This window comes from Dendrobates tinctorius, unplaced genomic scaffold, assembly GCF_039654945.1.
Source record: "Dendrobates tinctorius isolate UK_male_01 unplaced genomic scaffold, ASM3965494v1 ptg000003l, whole genome shotgun sequence".
NCBI lineage: Eukaryota > Metazoa > Chordata > Amphibia > Anura > Dendrobatidae > Dendrobates > Dendrobates tinctorius.
In genome coordinates this window covers 1,617,808-1,635,934 of record NW_027361671.1, presented here as the reverse complement: position 1 = coordinate 1,635,934, position 18,127 = coordinate 1,617,808, and the positions used below count along the sequence as shown (strand labels likewise).

At 43.0% G+C, this 18,127-nt stretch overlaps 1 protein-coding gene across 1 annotated transcript in view; it reads left to right on the top strand.

Moving 5' to 3' along the window:
• Positions 1 to 16,317, top strand: part of DHFR (dihydrofolate reductase) — a 61,580-nt gene extending 45,263 nt beyond the window's left edge. Inside the window, exons 5-6 of the mRNA XM_073581334.1 lie at positions 10,206 to 10,321; positions 15,895 to 16,317. Of these exons, the coding sequence (XP_073437435.1) occupies positions 10,206 to 10,321; positions 15,895 to 15,973 (195 nt within the window). The 3' untranslated portion in view covers positions 15,974 to 16,317. The remainder of the gene's footprint in view (positions 1 to 10,205; positions 10,322 to 15,894) is intronic.
• The last annotated feature ends 1,810 nt before the right edge of the window (positions 16,318 to 18,127 follow it).

The window sequence follows — 18,127 nt, the reverse complement described above, 5'->3', positions numbered from 1 at the left end:
AGACCCCCCTGAATATTTTTCTAGACCCCCCAAGGAACTTATCTAGGTGTGTGGTGAGAACTTTGAACCCCCAAGGACTTCACAGAAGTTTATAACGTACAGCCGTACAATTAAAAAATCATATTTTTTTCCACAAAAATGATCTTTTCACCCTCAATTCTTATTTTTCCAAGGGTAACAGGACCCTAAAAGTTATTGTGCAATTTGTCCTGAGTACGCTGATACCCCATATGTGGGTGTAAACGACTATTTGGGCGCATGGCAGAGCTCGGAAGGGAAGCAGCAACATTTGACGTTTTTGGCTGGAATTGAGATCGGACACCATGTCGCGTTTGGAGAGCCCCTGATGTACCAAAACAGTGGAAACCCCCCACAAATGACACCATTTTGGAAACTAGACCCCCTAAGGAACATATCGATGTGTGGTGAGCACTTTGAACCCCCAAGGGCTTCACAGAAGTTTATAATGCCCGGGCGTAAAAATAAAAAATTTTTATTTTTTCCACAAACATGATCATTTAGTCCCCAATTTTTTTATTTTCCCAAGGGTACCAGGAGAAATTCGACTCCAAGAGTTGTCGTCCAGTTTGTCCTGAGTACGCTGATACGTCATATGTGGGAGAAAACTACTGTATGGGCACACGTCGGGGCTTGGAAGGGAAGGAGTGACGTTTTGGAATGCAGACTTTGATGGAATATTCTGCGGGTGTCATGTGCGTTTGGAGAGCCCCTGATGTACCTAAACTATTCAAACTCCCCACAAGTGACCCCATTTTGGAAACTAGACCCCCCACGGAACTTATCTAGATGTGTGGTGAGCACTTTGAACCCCCAAGTGCTTCACAGAAGTTTAAAATGCCCGGGCGTGAAAATAAAAAAAATCATATTTTTTTTCCACAAAAATGAAGTTTTTACCACAATTTTTTATTTTCCTAAGGGCAACAGGAGAAATTGGACCCCAAAAGTTGTTTTGCAATTTGTCCTGAGTAGGCTGATACCCCATATGTGGGGGAAAACCACTGTTTGGGCGCATGGCAGAGCTTGGAAGGGAAGGAGCACCATTTGACTTTTTCAACGCAGAATTGGCTGGAATTGAGATCAGATGCCATGTTGCGTTTGGAGAGCACCTGATGTGCCCAAACAGTGGAAACCCCCAATTCTAACTCCAACCCTAACCCCAACACACCCCTAACCCTAATCTCAGCCCTAACCCTAATGGGAAAATGGAAATAAATACATTTTTTTTAATTTTATTATTTTTCCCTAACTAAGGGTGTGATAACGGGGGGATTGATTTACTATTTATGGCGGGTTTTTATTTTTGGCAGCTGTCACACGCTAAAAGACGCTTTTTATTGTAAAAATAGTTTTTGCATCACCACATATTGAGAGCTATAATTTTTCCATATTTTGACCCACCGAGTCATGTGAGGTCTTATTTTTTGCGGGACGAGTTGACGTTTTTATTGGTATCATTTTCGGGCACGTGACATCTTTTGATCGCTTTTTATTCCGATTTTTGGGACACAGAATGAACAAAAAACAGCGTTTCATGAATTTCTTTTGGGGGGTGCGTTTACACCGTTCTGCGTGCGGTAAAATTGATAAAGCGGTTTTATTCTTCGGGTCAGTACGGTTACAGCGATACCTCATTTATGTCGTTTTTCTATGTTTTAGCGCTTTTATGCAATGAAAACAATTTTATATAAAAAAATTATTTTTGCATCGCTTTATTCTGCGAGCTATAACTTTTATTTTTTTGCTGATGACGCTGTGTGGAGGCTCGTTTTTTGCGGGACAAGCTGACGTTTTCAGCGGTACCATGGATATTTATATGCGTCTTTTTAATCGCGCGTTATTGCACTTTTTGTTCGGCGGTATGATAAATCATTTTTTGTTTCGTTTTTTATTTTTTAAGCGGTTTGCTAAAGGGGTTAACTAATGGGACAGTGTTATAGGGCGGGTCGTTACGGACGCGGCAATACCAAATATGTGCACTTTTATTTATTTTCTTTACTTCCAAAAAATGAATTTATTAGGGAATTTTTTTTTTTTTAATTTATTTAGCGATTTTTTTAAAATTATTTTTACACTTTTTTTTTTTTTTTAACTTTATTAGGTTGTCCCAGGGGGGACATCACTGTCCTGTGACAGATCGCTGATCTATCACATCACAGATCACTGTGACAGATCAGCGATCTATCACAGGCATAGACGCAGACTTCCTCATGCCTGCGCTTTGCAGGCACTGAGGAAGTCAGCTCTCTGCAGGCCCCCGAAGGTCCCTGTCACCATCTTGGATTTGGGGACCTGCAGGGATGGAGTCCCCCGCAGCAGCGCTGCATATTGCGCTGCTGTGGGGGGCTCAGGGAAGCACGGTGGGAGCCCCCTCCCTGCCGATGCTTCCCTTTAACCCCCGGTACACCGCGATCGTGTTTGATCGTGGTGTGCAAGGGGTTAACGTGTCGGGGGCGGTCTGTGACCGCCCCTGACACATTGTGCCGGGTGTCAGGTGTGATAATCAGCTGACACCCGGCCGCGATCAGCGGCGCTCACCACGTGGGCGCCGCTGATCGCTATGACGTAATATTCTGTCCATGGGACTTAGGTCCCAGGTCACATGGACGGAATATTACGTCCATTGTAGGAAAGGGGTTAAAAACTATTATTTCTGCGGTGGAAGGGACGCTAAATAAAAGAGCCACCTTGATAGAATGCAGCATTAGTGCTGCACAAGGTGGCTCTTTTACGTCAAAACGCCTGGGGAGTGACAGGTTCCCTTTAAAAAAAAAAAAAAAAAAAAAAGGCAAGGAACATCACAAGGTGAAGAATAATATACAAGTGATGAATCTGGCCCTGTCCTTTGTGTGAACTGTTATCTGGTTTCTTTCTCCCAGATCCTCATGCTTCATATGATTAGGTTTGTTGATTTCAACCATTTAACTCTTCCTAGACAAGCGGTCTCTTGCCAGCCTGTTGTAATCCACTTGTGAGGACCGTCAGACCGTCGGCACTTTATCTCGGGAGTAAACTAGATGTCGGGTATTTTTTTTTTTTTTTTTTTTTCTTTTTAACATCTGTTTTTAAAGTTGAATAACTCCTCTAAGTATTCAGTGAGTCAGTCCTGGACTCGTGACACTGTCTCTGAATGCAAAACTGCATTTGTTTATATGGTTCACTGGCTGACACATTTGTAGGAGACATTTGAAGCAGAAACCAGTGAGTGAGCCATCCCCGTGACTGGCGTGACACAGGCATGGCACTACTTCACAGGTACAACTGTCAGGCTTAAACCCTGATATGTGAACGTGTCTCTGTAAGGGCGATTGGTGCAATGTACACCCCAGAATTGGTCTAGAGTTACCCTGATGTTTTAGAAGACTAGGCAGGGCAGTCACTTGTAGACTAAATGAAATCCTGTTTGGCTAATCTGTATTGGCAGTGGCACATATAATATAGTATAATTTTTATTTTTTTTAGTTCACCAACATTTTCCGCAATACTTCACATTTCTAAAGGGACATGTCTGATATTTCTGTACATTAGTGTAACACATTCAAGCCATACCAAGAAGAGTGAGGGCCCTGCCCATAAGGTTACAATCCATGAGACACCTCACAGCTGTAGGGTGGGCAGCATGGACACGCACAACGTTGGTTACCATCTGATCATTTTGTTACATACAGTTGGTGCGACATATCTACTGTCCATTTCTCCATTCCCCTGCCTTTCTGTTTCTCGCACTCCTCATGCCTCTTTCAAATCCTTTTGCCCAAGGAAGGTTCTGATTATGACTTATTTAACTTTTGCTACACCCCTTCTGAATCCCCATAGTTGAGGCTGAAACATGTCGGGAGGGAATGTAGAAGTAATTTTAGTTTAGGTTTATACTTGGGGACTACCCTTGTTGGGGCAGGAGTCTTTACATAGGGCACAACAGGGAAAAGTAGCGGAGCTGCAGTCATCTCCCCCTAACCCCCAGCTCCTGCGGCCTGCACTTAGATCCTTACTTTTGGACAAGCGTGAGACATTTCATTTTTTTTTTCTCCTGCACTGGTTGGTCTTTTTGGGCACTACATATATTGCCCATACTTATGTATTCATGTATATGTGTGTTTTGCTCATGTTTGCTCAAGTGTGGATCTTTTTAATTCTGTATCATTAAGTTATGTAGTGGTTGGGGGCCGCACAGAATGGGACCGCATGTGGCCCTGGGCTGCAGTTTGTTTGCATGTGGCCCTGCTCTAAAACTTCTTTAGGGCATTTGCACACTTGTTCGGGTGGATTCCGCCAGAAAGCGCGTAGAAAAGATGGGCTTGAGCATATGTTCCTTCTTTAACTGCATTAGGCATCAAAAGCCGTGAAGCGGCTAACAAGTGACCGGCCAGCAGGGATTGCATATGATGGAACGGAAAAAACGGTTACACCTGCTGTAGATGAAGGGGTGGTCTTCTCAAAGAGGTGGTCTTCTGGAGAGGCCAAAAAGAGGAAAAAATGCACAGATTGTGTAGCATGAAAGGCAAATAGGTTTTGCTTTTCTTATAGGAGGCAAATAATTGTGATGTGAACGGTTAACTGTAGAGCATCTCTGTATAAACAGTCAGATTGATTTGACTTTCTCATGGAAAAAAAAAAAACAACGAGAAAAGGTCAGTGTCTGAGTCAGAGCGGGAGCACAATGCATGTAAATATGAATGGCAGTCTTTCTGGCCTAATAGTTCTCAAACTTGCTGGGAAATGCCTTAAAATGCTGATTACCTGTTGTGTCAATTATGTTGGCATTTCGGCTTAAATACCGGTTTCTATACCTGTGTATACAGAGTGTAATTTACACAGTAGTAACTGATTGACGATCCTGCGAGACACTTGTTGCAGGTCTGTGACTGCCACATTGGAAATGCCCAAACATACTGTAAGCATGGAATAAATGGCGAAACAAGGAATAAAACGCTTTAATTCAACAGAAACTGCACTTTACCCCCTGATCATTGAACAGGCTTTTATACAGTTGCCCAGTGGTCTGGATGTTGGTTTGTGTTACATAAATCTTTGCGCAAATGCATTTTATACTTTATATGATTTTGCTGGTCCAGGCTGCTCCAGATTTTAGCTAAAGCCTTATGCACATTAGTGTATTACAGCTACGTATCACGTCAGGGATATATTGTAAAACGTCATAAATGGACTTTGTGGGGCCCTGTTTTGTAGGTAATGTTTGCATCCATGCAAATAGAAATGCAACATTTCCTCCAACAGTGTCGCTTCATCCTACTTCAATTTGACATTGGCGCAGCTGGCAAATAGGCTCATCGAGTCAACCGGATTATCTACCTGTAGTCGCCTATTGCTGAACCACCCGGGAGCAGTTAACCCAATGATTGAATAGGTGTGTTGTTAACCCAACACCTAGAGGTGAGTGTAGTACCAATGCAGGAGTACAGGGCCCCCTCCAGTAAAGGAGCAGGGCCCAGCTATCAATCAACATGTCAGCAGTGATGCCCCATTGACAGAGCGGTTCAGCGAACAGAAGGAAGTAGGAGAACCATCCACAGGAGCAGTTGTGATTCAAGTTGAGTGAATTTTTTCGGAGTCGATCGCCGAATCTGAATTTGCCATTTTTTTTGCCGCATTTGGTTCCGAACATATTCGTTCATTTCTACACCCGTTCACTCCAGTGACGTTCAGCAAATATTGTTAAATGGATATTCGAATTTTGAAAAATTTGCTCCACTCTAGTCGTTGACCCCTCTGAGCCATGAGAGATGTTAACAGGGTCATGAAGGGTTTGTGCAGGGGTTATTGTGTTAAATGAACGCGATTGTGCGGTTTTAACTGTTTTTATAATTGCACTGCATGTTTGTTTTGGATGATTAATAAAAGGTTTATTTTCTTGTATTTTGTTATACCTTATTGGTGATCCCTCCTCTTTACATGCCTCTTCTCCGGTTTATGATATTGGTCTTAAGCATGTAATTGGTGATCCCTTAGTGGTGCCCTCCACAATTTTTGAGGTCGTAGATGTTAACAGGGCAGAGCGGATAAATGCTTAGCCACAAAGAGAAAAAAACAAAAGTCCCAGATAACCCCATACCTTTAGAGCATTCACTTGCTGGTGGTCAATGTCCACTACATTGCATTAAAGGAGAATAAGTTACTTCTGCTTCGGCGTAGAGTGCACATAGGGTAGCACACAGTGCTTGTGGAACCTCGGAGGGTAGACGCACAGGAACTCTGTATCACCCTTACCTGTATCACCCTTACAGCTCTGCCTTGTGCAGGGAACATGGAGGATTATTCACTGGAAAACCTTTGTTTGGATCCTATCCTTTTTATGCTTAACAGAGATCTTACAGCCAACCATAATGGGTGTGTTAGTTTACAATCTTTAATCTTCTTGCAAGCTGTGGCGCTGGCCTAAAGAAGCTAATTATGATCCTTAAAAAAAACAAAAACAAACCTGTATATTATGTTCCAGGACAGTGTTTCCCACCTCCAGTCCTCAATGCCCACCAAGAGATCTTGGTTTCAGGATTACCTTTGTACTGCACATATGATTCCCCCTTCTCCAGTCCTGAAGGCCCTCCACCAACAGGTCAAGTATGCAGGGTTTCATTGGAACACTATTCCAGGATCTACTGTATACGCTCTAGTGCTGGGATAGACATTGTAATGGTGCTTATACATATAAGTTGTTAGGATCCACCGTTCTCAGCAGCATGTCACCCCTCTAATATGTATGGCGGTGTCCACCTCAATTTCAACGTGCTTGATTCTTTGTTCCCACAAGAAGCAAGTCACCTCTCCAGGAGTCTACGCCCTTCTCCATGTTCCATGCCTGTATATGGGGGAGTTCCGAGGAATAGTTATTGGCCTCTAAATTGTACACGCAGCTTAAAGGAGATTTCCACGGTGATGAGTTTCTTTTTGCAGGAGGTCCAATCATTACTGAGATGGGAGATGGCAGCTGCCAATTATACAATTTTATGTAGATGGGAGGAGCTAGAGGCAGAGCTCTGCCCTCTTCTGCCATCGCCGATCTCCGTAATGGGAATGTCTGTTTTCACTTAATACAGATTTTTACCACAGAATAGAGAATTTTGATAATGACTGATCAATTTTGGCAAAGAAGCAGATCTCTTTGATAAGATGCGTTATAAAGCTACGTTCCTGTAAAGTATATAGACGGCGTCACTATTCTGTCGCCGTGCTGCATCGTGCCATGACAGTAAGTTGGCTGCTGTCTGTCTAGCTTTATAGGTAGGGACATGTCACATCAGGGGAGCAAACATCCGTGTTAGTAACATCTGATTTATGTTTTAGAAGAAAAATAGTACAGACTTGCATTTTTCTTTTACAAAAAAAATAGAGTAAATTGTTTAGCGTGACGTCCTTTTTTTTTTTTTTTTTTTTTTTTCTTTAAAAAAAAAAAAATGGTTAGCGAAGAGTAACTTTATAGGTAGGGCATTAGTGTAGTCAATGTCACAATTTTTTTTATATATAGATAATAAACTTCTTGATTTGGTTTTGAGCACCTTGAGAGGTGCAGTTTTTAGAATGCCGTCACCCCTCAGTCACTTCAAGCGTCATGTGGTCTCTAGAAAAAAAAAAAAATTGTTGGAAAAAGGAGACCTCGCTGGTCAACTTATAAAAAGGAGACCTCGCTGGTCAACTTATAACTTCCTAACAAAAAATAAGTTTCAGAAATTGTGCCGATGTAAAGTAGACATGTGGGAAATGTTATTTAACTCTTTTGTACGACATAACTCTGGTTTAAGTAAGGGCATAAAAACAAAGTGTGAAAATTGACATTTTTTTGCCAAATTTCTGATATTGTCACAAATAAACACAAGTTGTAACAAACAAATTTGACCACTATCCTGAAGTACAGTATGTCACAAGTAAACATTCTCCGAATCGGTGGGATCCGTTGGAGCGTTCCAGAGTTATTACCTCATAAAGTGACACTGGTTAGAAGTGAAAAAACATTGGCCTGATCATGAAGGTGAAAACAGGCTTTGTGGTGAACGGGTAAAGACAACCATCTCTTGTGTAATCGGTGCTTTGGTGGACAAACAAAAATGCAGAATTGGCCATCTGTTCTCAGTAAGAATGAGGTCTGGGGAGTTTCCTGGCCAGGGACCTGACATTTTGTTTTATTCACCAAGTTATTTATCACTTTTTCCTTGTGACCTGGTCTCCATCATGCTGGAAAAAGCCTCATTCATCACCGAATTGTTCCTTGAATGGTGGGAGCAGTTGCTCTTGGAGGTTGTGTAGATCCCATTATTTAGGGCAGTGTTCTTAGGTAAACTTGTGAGTGGGCCCCCTCCATGGATGAGAGGCTGATGAGCAGGAATAATCCACTACAAAAAGAAAAAAGTGAATAGCAAGTGATTAGACAGATTTCTGCACCAAAACTGGCTTATTGGTGATGAGGGCAACAAGATTATACTTGCACTGCATGTGCTCTTTAATATACTGTAACCTTATCAGAGGTGTCAGTTAACACTGACCCTGTCAATATTTAAGAAAAAAAAACTGTTGTGGAACGTACCTTAGCAAGGGTTCCTTCCCTGGACCCTGTAGCAGCGATTCAGCATGGGTAAGCTATTGTGGTATTCCATCTCCGCTTTACTGCTGGAGGTTTAATCTGAGTATGATGTAGTGAACGTATGGTTAATCACATATAGTATTATGGGGATTGGTCTATAATGACCAACCATTGAATTTTGATTTTGTTTTCCAGCCTCAGACCATTCAGGTTGCTCCCTTTTAATCTGCTGGGTAAAGAAATCATTATACTAACCTTTATAAGATGTTCATATCACCTAATATCTTCAACTATCTCACTGTTTTTTAGTTGCTTCCCCAGCAGACTATTATTGAGTTCAGCAAATCCTACTATACAGTATATGTCACGATCATCTAATTCTGCTTGCATACCTCTATAGACTACTTTGTGGTCTTTTCTTGATTCTACCTCTGTGCTATATTTCATGTTGTGTTGTAATTTTTATTATAATAGTTCAATATAAAGGTTCTATTTTACTTAAACAAAGAACGCCAATCATTTGTGTTTGTGTAGGCTATATGTATTTATGTTGTTTACTTTAATGATGTATTCAATATGTAACCCCCACCTGGGTAAACTTAAGGGGGACTACATGTTTCATTAACATGGTACTCCTAACATATCGTATGCCTCTATCCTGTGGATTTAATAGAACAGTTGTCTTTGCTCATTTTCATACAAGCAACAACTCCATTGGATAGCCTTTTTACATGCTGCCGATCCAGTAAATGTCCATCCATTTGTTACATGGATGGACCAGGACAGCTAGAGACTATGATTGTTAGTAGTGAAGGTCCCTGAGTGGGGAACTCGCTGCACGACAAATATGTAGGCTGTACTGAAAGAGGTCGTCAAGCTGAGCTAACCTAATTACCATATATACTCGAGTATAACTCGAGGCACCTACTTATAACACAAAAAACTGGGAACCGTATTGACTCGAGTATAAGCCGGGTATGCATTGTTCCCTCAATTCCATCCTGGTATGCATTGTCCCCTCATCCCTATCCTGGTATGTACGGCCTCCTTATCTCTATCCTGGTATTCTGCCCGGCCTCATCCCTAGGCTGGTATGCCCTGCCCCCATCAGAAAAACAAAAAATAAACCATCCTACTTACCGTCCCTGAGCTCCCTCGCAGCGTCTTGTTCTGGTGCCAGCAGTGGCAGGGCAATGACGTGTGCCTAATACTTAAGGGTTTGAATATTCACTTCTCTCCACACCTATGGGAGTTGAAAGCAGTGAATATTCATTCCCTTAAGTAGCTGGATCACCCGACCGCTGCAGGAAGCTGGCGGCTGAGACTAATGTGCCTGCTATTAAAGAGAAATGAATATTCAGTGCCAGCTCTTTAGCCACAGCAGCCGGCTCCTGCCTCCTGTGACCCACCGCTGCCGCTACCCCCTCAATCATCTGGAACCCTCACTCAATTATAAGCCGAGGGGGCTTTTTCCAGTACAAAAAGTGCTGAAAAACTCATCTTCTACTCGAATGTATACGGTATATGAAAATGCCTCCACAAAATTTAAGCTGCTTGCGAACAGTTTTAGTTCTATACACATCCTAATAAACACTTCAGTTTCACCTTCTTTGTAATTTTTCACTCCTTTTCTTTTTTTACATCTATTGTACAGGAAGTTATGGATAAGCCAATCAGCCAGAAAATATTTCTAACCAGAATTCAACAGGAATTTGATTGTGACACCTTTTTGCCTGAAATTGATCTCCAGACATACAAACTGCTCCCAGAGTAAGTTGAATGAAATAAAATGTTTATCTTCGGCTTCTGAATTTGGACATTTACACCACTCCTATAATTTTGTAATTCTATATAAATATTTGAAAGACTAGGTACACATATGCAACTTTTTTTGTTATTGCTCCAGTTGATAAAAGTAAAATCTAAGGGTACGTTTCCACGTACCGTAATCGCAGCGCTTTGGACGGAGCGGAAAACCCGCTCTGCCCAAAGCCCCGCCCCCTTCTGTACGTGCGGTAATTCCGGATGTGCTCATTGTACACATCCGGAATCGCCACAGGGTAGCCATAGAGTAGGCAGTTTACCTTGTGGAGACTGAGCGTCTCCACAAGGTAAACGACATGCTGCACTCTAAAAAGATGTGCCACATGTCCGGTTTAGCGGGTGTGTCACCCGCGTATTAGGACGCATAGTGGAGACGGGACTTCATAAAATCCCCTCCACTATGCAGGAACATCTGGCCGCTGCGGCAGGACGCAGCATTCAATCCGCAGCAGATACTTAATGTTTCCGGACCGTGGAAACATGCCCTTATAGTTTTGTACATACAGCTATAGGTGGACCTAGGTGTTCATGGAAAGACTACAAACCTGCTGTGAGAATCATGTGGGAATAGTGGATAAGGGCAGGTATATCTCGCCCAGATACCTTTCCTATGTGGCCTAGTCTGGTCAGTATCGCACCTGGTTACTAATTAATAATGGGAGGCGGATATAAAAAGAGTCTGCTGGAAATGACCTGCAGTTCCCGTTTTCAGTCATGGCGGGTGATACGGAGGAGACAGGGGAAGAGGAGGAGGCCGACAGCTGTCCACCTCCCCGTTTGCCGGATTTAGAAGTTCAGAAAGATGACTTCCAAAGCGAGCAAATAAAGGATCCTACCCTTTCTCAGGCTAGGACAAATGTAAAAGTGATAAATGGGGTACCCGTAGAACCTGGCTCTAGGCTGGCATATCCTTACATGGTTCTGGAGAATGATTTACTCTATCAGATAGAGAAAAAGGGGGAAGACACGGTGCAACTATTAGTCGTGCCAAAACCCTACCGGCGGCAGGTGCTGGACCTGGCCCATGGACATGTGATGGGAGGTCACCTGGGAGTCCAGAAAACCACCGAAAGGATATTACACTGTTTTGTTTGGCCAGGCATGCATCACGATATTCGTGTATATTGTGAGTCTTGTCCTGACTGCCAAGCCTCTGCACCTAAGCCCCGGTTCTGTAGCCCTTTGGTACCCCTACCTATTATTGAAGTCCCGTTTGAGAGGATTGGGATGGATTTAGTTGGGCCCCTTCCACGGTCTGCACATGGACACCAACATATCCTGGTCATCTTGGATTATGCAACGAGTTACCCGGAGGCCATCCCTTTGCGTAACACGGCCACCAAGACAATTGCCAAGGAACTGGTGCATGTGTTTAGTCGGGTCGGTATACCAAAACAGATACTCACCGACCAGGGGACTCCCTTTATGTCCAGGGTAATGAAGGAGCTCTGCCGATTGTTACAAATCGAACCGTTACGCACATCTGTGTATCACCCTCAAACAGACAGGTTGGTCGAACAGTTCAATAAAACTCTGAAGCAGATGCTGAGAAAGGTGATAGACAAGGATGGGAAGAACTGGGACTATTTACTTCCGTATTTGCTTTTTGCCATCAGGGAAGTTCCCCAGTCTTCCACGGGATTCTCGCCTTTCGAGTTATTGTACGCCCGACGTCCTCGCGGACTGTTAGACGTTGCAAAAGAAATATGGGAGGGTCAGGTCACTCCGTTTAAAACAGTGATGGATCACGTCACACAAATGCAGGACCGTATTGCGGCTGTTATGCCTATCGTCAAAGAACACATGATGCAGGCTCAAGGAGCGCAAAAAAGAATCTATGATAGGGGCGCCAAGATCCATACGTTTGCACCCGGAGATAGGGTGTTGATCCTGGTCCCCACGGTGGCTAGTAAGTTCCTGGCAAAGTGGCAGGGCCCCTTTGAGATCAAGGAAAGAGTTGGTGAAGTAAACTACAAAGTATACAAGGCAGGTAAACGGAAACCTGAACAGATTTATCATGTAAATCTGATAAAACCCTGGAAAGACCGGTCTGCCTTGTCAGCGGAGCTGGCCCGTCCCGTCTGCTCGCATACCGTACCGGAGGTACGGGTTGCAGAGACTCTCGGAGCGGCAAAAGACTGAGGTCAGGCAGTTTCTACTTCACAACCAAAAGTTTTTCTCAGAAAAACCCGGGCAGACTATGCTAATGAAACATGACATCATAACGGAACCTGGTGTCACAGTTCACGTGAAACCCTACAGAATTCCGGAAGCGCGCCGTGAAGGCAATGTTAGAGTTAGGAGTCATTGAGGAATCGCACAGTACTTGGTCCAGCCAGATTGTGTTAATTCCTAAACCGGACGGCACCATCCGGTTCTGCAATGACTTCAGGAAACTGAATGCAGTCTCAAAATTTGATGCCTACCCTATGCCCCGGGTCGACGAGTTAATAGATCGGTTAGGAAAAGCCCAGTATATTACGACCCTAGACCTAGCAAAGGGGTATTGGCAGATCCCTCTGGCGGAGGCTGCCAGAGAAAAGACGGCATTTGCTACGCCGGAAGGTTTATTTCAGTATGTGTATATGCCGTTTGGACTGCACGGGGCACCGGCGACCTTCCAGAGACTGATGGATCGAGTCCTGAGGCCACATAGGCAGTACGCTTCGGCCTATTTGGATGACATTGTAATTTACAGCTTGGACTGGGAGACTCATCTCCAGAAAGTACAAGCTGTGATTGACGACCTGTGGGAGGCAGGTCTAACCGCGAACCCCAAAAAATGTGACATCGGGCTAGAAGAAGCCCGGTATTTGGGGTATGTAATTGGGAGGGGTATTGTTAAACCCCAGCTCGATAAGATTTAGGCGGTTCAGGACTGGCTGCAACCTGTCAACAAGAAGCAGGAGCAAGCCTTTCTGGGGATTGCCGGCTATTATCGCCGGTTCATACCCAATTTTGCAGCCATCGCTACCCCCCTGACGGATCTTACCAAAGGGAAAGACTCCGTCATGATTAAATGGAGTTTAGCGGCTGAAGAAGCCTTCCATAGCCTAAAACGGGCACTTTGCTCTCAACCAGTACTGGTGACTCCGGACTTCTGCAGCGAGTTTGTGGTACAAACGGATGCCTCTGATACCGGTATCGGGGCCGTACTCTCACAAGTGAGGGACGGAGTGGAACACCCAGTCCTCTATCTCAGCAGGAAGCTGAATAAACACGAGCAAAGGTATGCAGTCGTAGAAAAAGAGTGCCTCGCCATTAAGTGGGCTCTAGAGGCCCTCAAATATTACCTGGTGGGCCGAAAGTTCAGGCTGATCACTGACCATGCCCCTCTCAAGTGGATGCACTTGAACAAGGAACGGAATAGCCGGGTGACCCGGTGGTTCCTTGCCCTGCAGGCCTACACTTTTACGGTGGAGCACCGCCTCGGGGTACAGATGTGGAATGCAGATGCCCTGTCCCGAGTGCACTGTTTGGTGGGTGTCTTGCTCGACTGGAGTGGTCTGAGCAGAGGGGGGGGGATATGTGAGAATCATGTGGGAATAGTGGATGAAGGCAGGTATATCTCGCCCAGATTCCTTTCCTATGTGGCCTAGTCTGGTCAGTATCGCACCTGGTTACTAATGAATAATGGGAGGCGGATATAAAAGGATGCCAGGTGGTTGTGTGAGTGTCTCAGCCTGGGAACACAGAGAGAGCCTGTCTGTGTGAGAGACACATGTGAATGAAAGCAGTGCCCACTGCAACTGTGGTTTGGCTGGACGGGAGAAGCCCGCCAGTTGGTAGTTAGGTTGTACCTTGTTTAGTTAGTGCCGGACAGGCAAGGATTTGTTTTATGTTTTATTTCTTTATGCATTGCTTTCACCGTTAATAAACCTGACCCAGTGTCAGTTATACCCGAATCCCAGCTCTGCGCCTGAGTTTCATGCTGAACGCACGTGACCTTTGACCCCAGCAAAGGCGATCCCGGAGTGTTTTAGCACGTGACCTTTGACGCCAGCAAAGACGATCCCGGAGTGTTTTATCACACTGCCTTGTGTAGTCTGATCCTACTTTCACACTACCACATGTCCACAACTTCCTGATGACTATAGTTGGCTAGAAATAACAAAAGACTGTCCGTCACTTCCTAGCAGAAACTGTGTGTACAGGTGCAAACTTAAGAGTAGCCATCTCCATCATCTCCATATGTAACCAACAAATAAAGGAGAAGATTCACATTAGGATAGGTTCCCAGAAAAAAAAACCTCCTTATCTCTGCTGCCGGGTACACATGAATTGGCCAATTTTCTTATGTTTCCTATTTTGTAGAGCAGTAATGGAATTCCAATTTTATATATTTCATGTTTGCATGCTAGAGTGCGACTTTATTTGTTGGTTGTTTGCCAGAATTGAACAATAAGGAACATACGGAAGAGATTACTGAAAAATTCGACTATGGATGTAAAGATCCCTTTCTATGAGGGCTTCTGTGGTGAGCCTGCATCAAAGCTGGGACATGTCAGCTGTGTAGAACAGCTGACATGTGCCCGCAATAGGCGCAGGTGGAATCGATTTGATGTGTGCGGCAACGGCACAAAAACGCAAAATTTAGGGTTTCAGTGCAGTCGCCGCACGTCAAATCGCCGCATGCGGACTTATTCGAATACATCGCATGTCATGTCCCTGCGTACCCAATGTTAAAGATAGGTACGCAGGACGCATACAGAAGTAGGTGGAGCTTCAGGGAGGAAGAAAGGAGGAAGTGGGCAGCCATCCGCAGCCTTCCTGAACACAAATGTGAAACCAGCCTAAAAGATGTATATTTTAAATAACAATGTTCATTAAAAATATACCAGTTCTGAGGTTGTAGTCTCCATAGATGACATGTTTGGTAGTATGTGATCATCAGAATCTAAAGGTTATTCTTGCTCAAGAAAAAACTTATTTTGTAAAAAAGGTTTTCGGAAGCTTTCAAAAACTTTTCTCCTTCACCAATTTCTTCCAGTCCATACTTTTTTGTGTAAACAAGACTTCATAAAAACTAGCACATTACAGCCACAAAGAGTCTGACTTCAGACAAGGGAATGTGTTGAAGATCACTTTCTTCATACCTCTATGACCCAGCGTGGAGGACGTCTACTCTGATTAGTAAAGTATTAGTGGACTCGAATCTGTCCTGTACTCATAGAATAAAAAAACTATCCAAACAAACTGCTGAAGGCAAACACGACCTCCAGGGAATTGATTTTTCATAGATGTGGTGGCCAGATAGTGACTGGACTGCCACTTGTAATAAGTGCTTACAGCAATGATCCAGAATACTATCACGTTTAGTCCAGTGAAAGCCGTACATTTGCACTGAATTTATCCATTGTGTGAAATAACAGGAACGTTTTGGGAAATTTGATTTTTTTTTTTTCCTGCTTCTCTTCTGCTTTATTGGAATCTTACGAGAGACAGGATTATAATCAGTATAGACTGGAGAACTGCTGTTAATGCACTTGAACTTCTGTTTCTTTTTTTTTTCTCCTTAGATATCCTGGCATATCCTCAGAAATGCAAGAGGAAAATGGCATAGAGTACAAGTTTGAAGTCTATGAAAAGATAGTGTAACCGATAATTACGTTTTTGCTCTGTAAATTTTATGGACAATACAATGTTTTTTCTTTTTTTCGTAGCCTTCTGTTTTTTAAGTCCATTTATCAGGGACCATACAGTAGCCAGAAACGTTTCCATGCACATCCCCAGAATAGTTTGATTCAATGAACAGTCATGAAGTATTTCTTCTCTTACCTAGTACTTGTCAACGCCCGTGCAATGTCCTGGAAACAGGGACACTCCTAGAGGTGATGTATGTGACTAATCTTTAAATATAGCTAGAGATTGTTTCCTTAATGTTTAAACTACTTATTGAGTGTGTGCAAAAAAAAAAAATAAATCTTTTAAAAAAAGTCAAATTCATAAATTCATCTATGGCATAATTGGCTGTAAATTCTCCCTCAAAGACTTGAGGGCTGATTTCTTAAGGTGTTTAATGCCAATTTTGATGTAAGCACGTTAAGTCACAATATTTTTATTCAGTTACCAAAAATATTGCATCATTTGGCACTTAAACGCCTCTCTTGGTCAGCTCTGTGTACATCACATAGGAGACAGTCTAAGGATACAACACTCTTTATCAAGGTGTGCAGAATTATTAGGAGCAAAAAAAAATTGATTAACTGAAGAATTAAAAAAACAAGTTTTACAGAGGGATGCAGCACTCTTGAACTTGCTAAGATTTTGGAGTGCGTTTAACAGAACCATCAAAAGTTTTGTTTTTTTTTTTTTCACTTCAGATGGTCAACAGGGTTGTAAATGTGTTGAGAAAAAGGGTTACATTAACTACTAAAAATTTGAGTGGACCCTGAGGCTGAACTCAACAAACTGCTGTACATATATCACATAAGAGACCAGCTGGTGTAATATATACGTTATAGCATTGCGTCTGCTACATTCATCCCGCAGGAGACTGTTGAACACCTCACCAAGTACTGGACATGAGCACAGAATGTGTGAACTTTGGCCACAAAGAGCGTCTTGACACTAGCAATGGCCAACGTCTAAATGTAATCCAGTGTTGCGTGTGCCACTTCATTCAGTAGTGTGCGCACAGTGTTCGAGCATTATGAATTAAAAGTCCGAAAGCCCAACCACTGTGGACCCCTGGAATCTGCCCCAGGCCTTGGACAAATTATGCACAGGCTGAGTGGGGGATTGGGTTCTGAGAACTTAACAAATTGCTCAAAAACCACACTGTACATACATACTAATTTTGTGCCCACTCGGCAGAGTGTTGTGTAGGCTCATAGACTTTCCATTGATCCCATACACTGCTTTGTGTGCACACGGAGGTGGAGGCTCAAGTGCAGAGTGGTGCTTTGAACAATTTGTGGGATTCTCGAGACGAAAACCCTCCACTGCTCTGTTTAAAAAAAAAAAAAAAAAACACTAAATGTGTACCTTAAGTAACTTAATTTACTTTGCGAAACTAACTCTTTGCATCACAATTCAGATCTGTCACTTCTACAATAATTAATGCAACTTTTTTTGTTCAATTTCAATGTAGTGTACATGTTGAAGAAACCTCTCTCATAAAGAAAGACATGACACATTCATCCAAGACAGTTTCATAAATTTTGTCTAGCAGAACAACCCATCTGGAGCGTGCGTATCTACCACATTGGTGTATGTTGCATTGGCCAGTTTTTAGAACTGGGACATTCATTACAGTATTCTGCCATATGTAATTAATGGCTACCACTCTACCCAACGGAGTTGACCTTAATGGTATGTAGCCTGTAGACCATGAACACAAGTAAAGAGCAGGAGATAGTGAATGTCTGCGTCAAATCTTGTCTCTATATTTGTTATATAGGTACTGTCTAAATGAAAAATTCATAGTAGGCCAGATATGCTGCAAATGTGAAATATATATATTTTGTGTATATGTGTATGTATGTGTGTGTGTATGTGTATATATATATATATATATATATATATATATATATACTGTGCAAACTTTTTAGTCAGTTGTAGAAAAATGCTAAGTAAGAATGCTTTAACCCCTTTCCCACCTTAAACGTATCCATACGGCCCTGTAACCTGTGATGTATGATACATCCTGGCGATTTTGAGCGCACACAATCGCCGCCGGATATCTGCTGATTCTGACTGCTGATACCTGGCAGTGCCAGGAGCAGTCCTGCACCCCTGCCGGCACTTTAA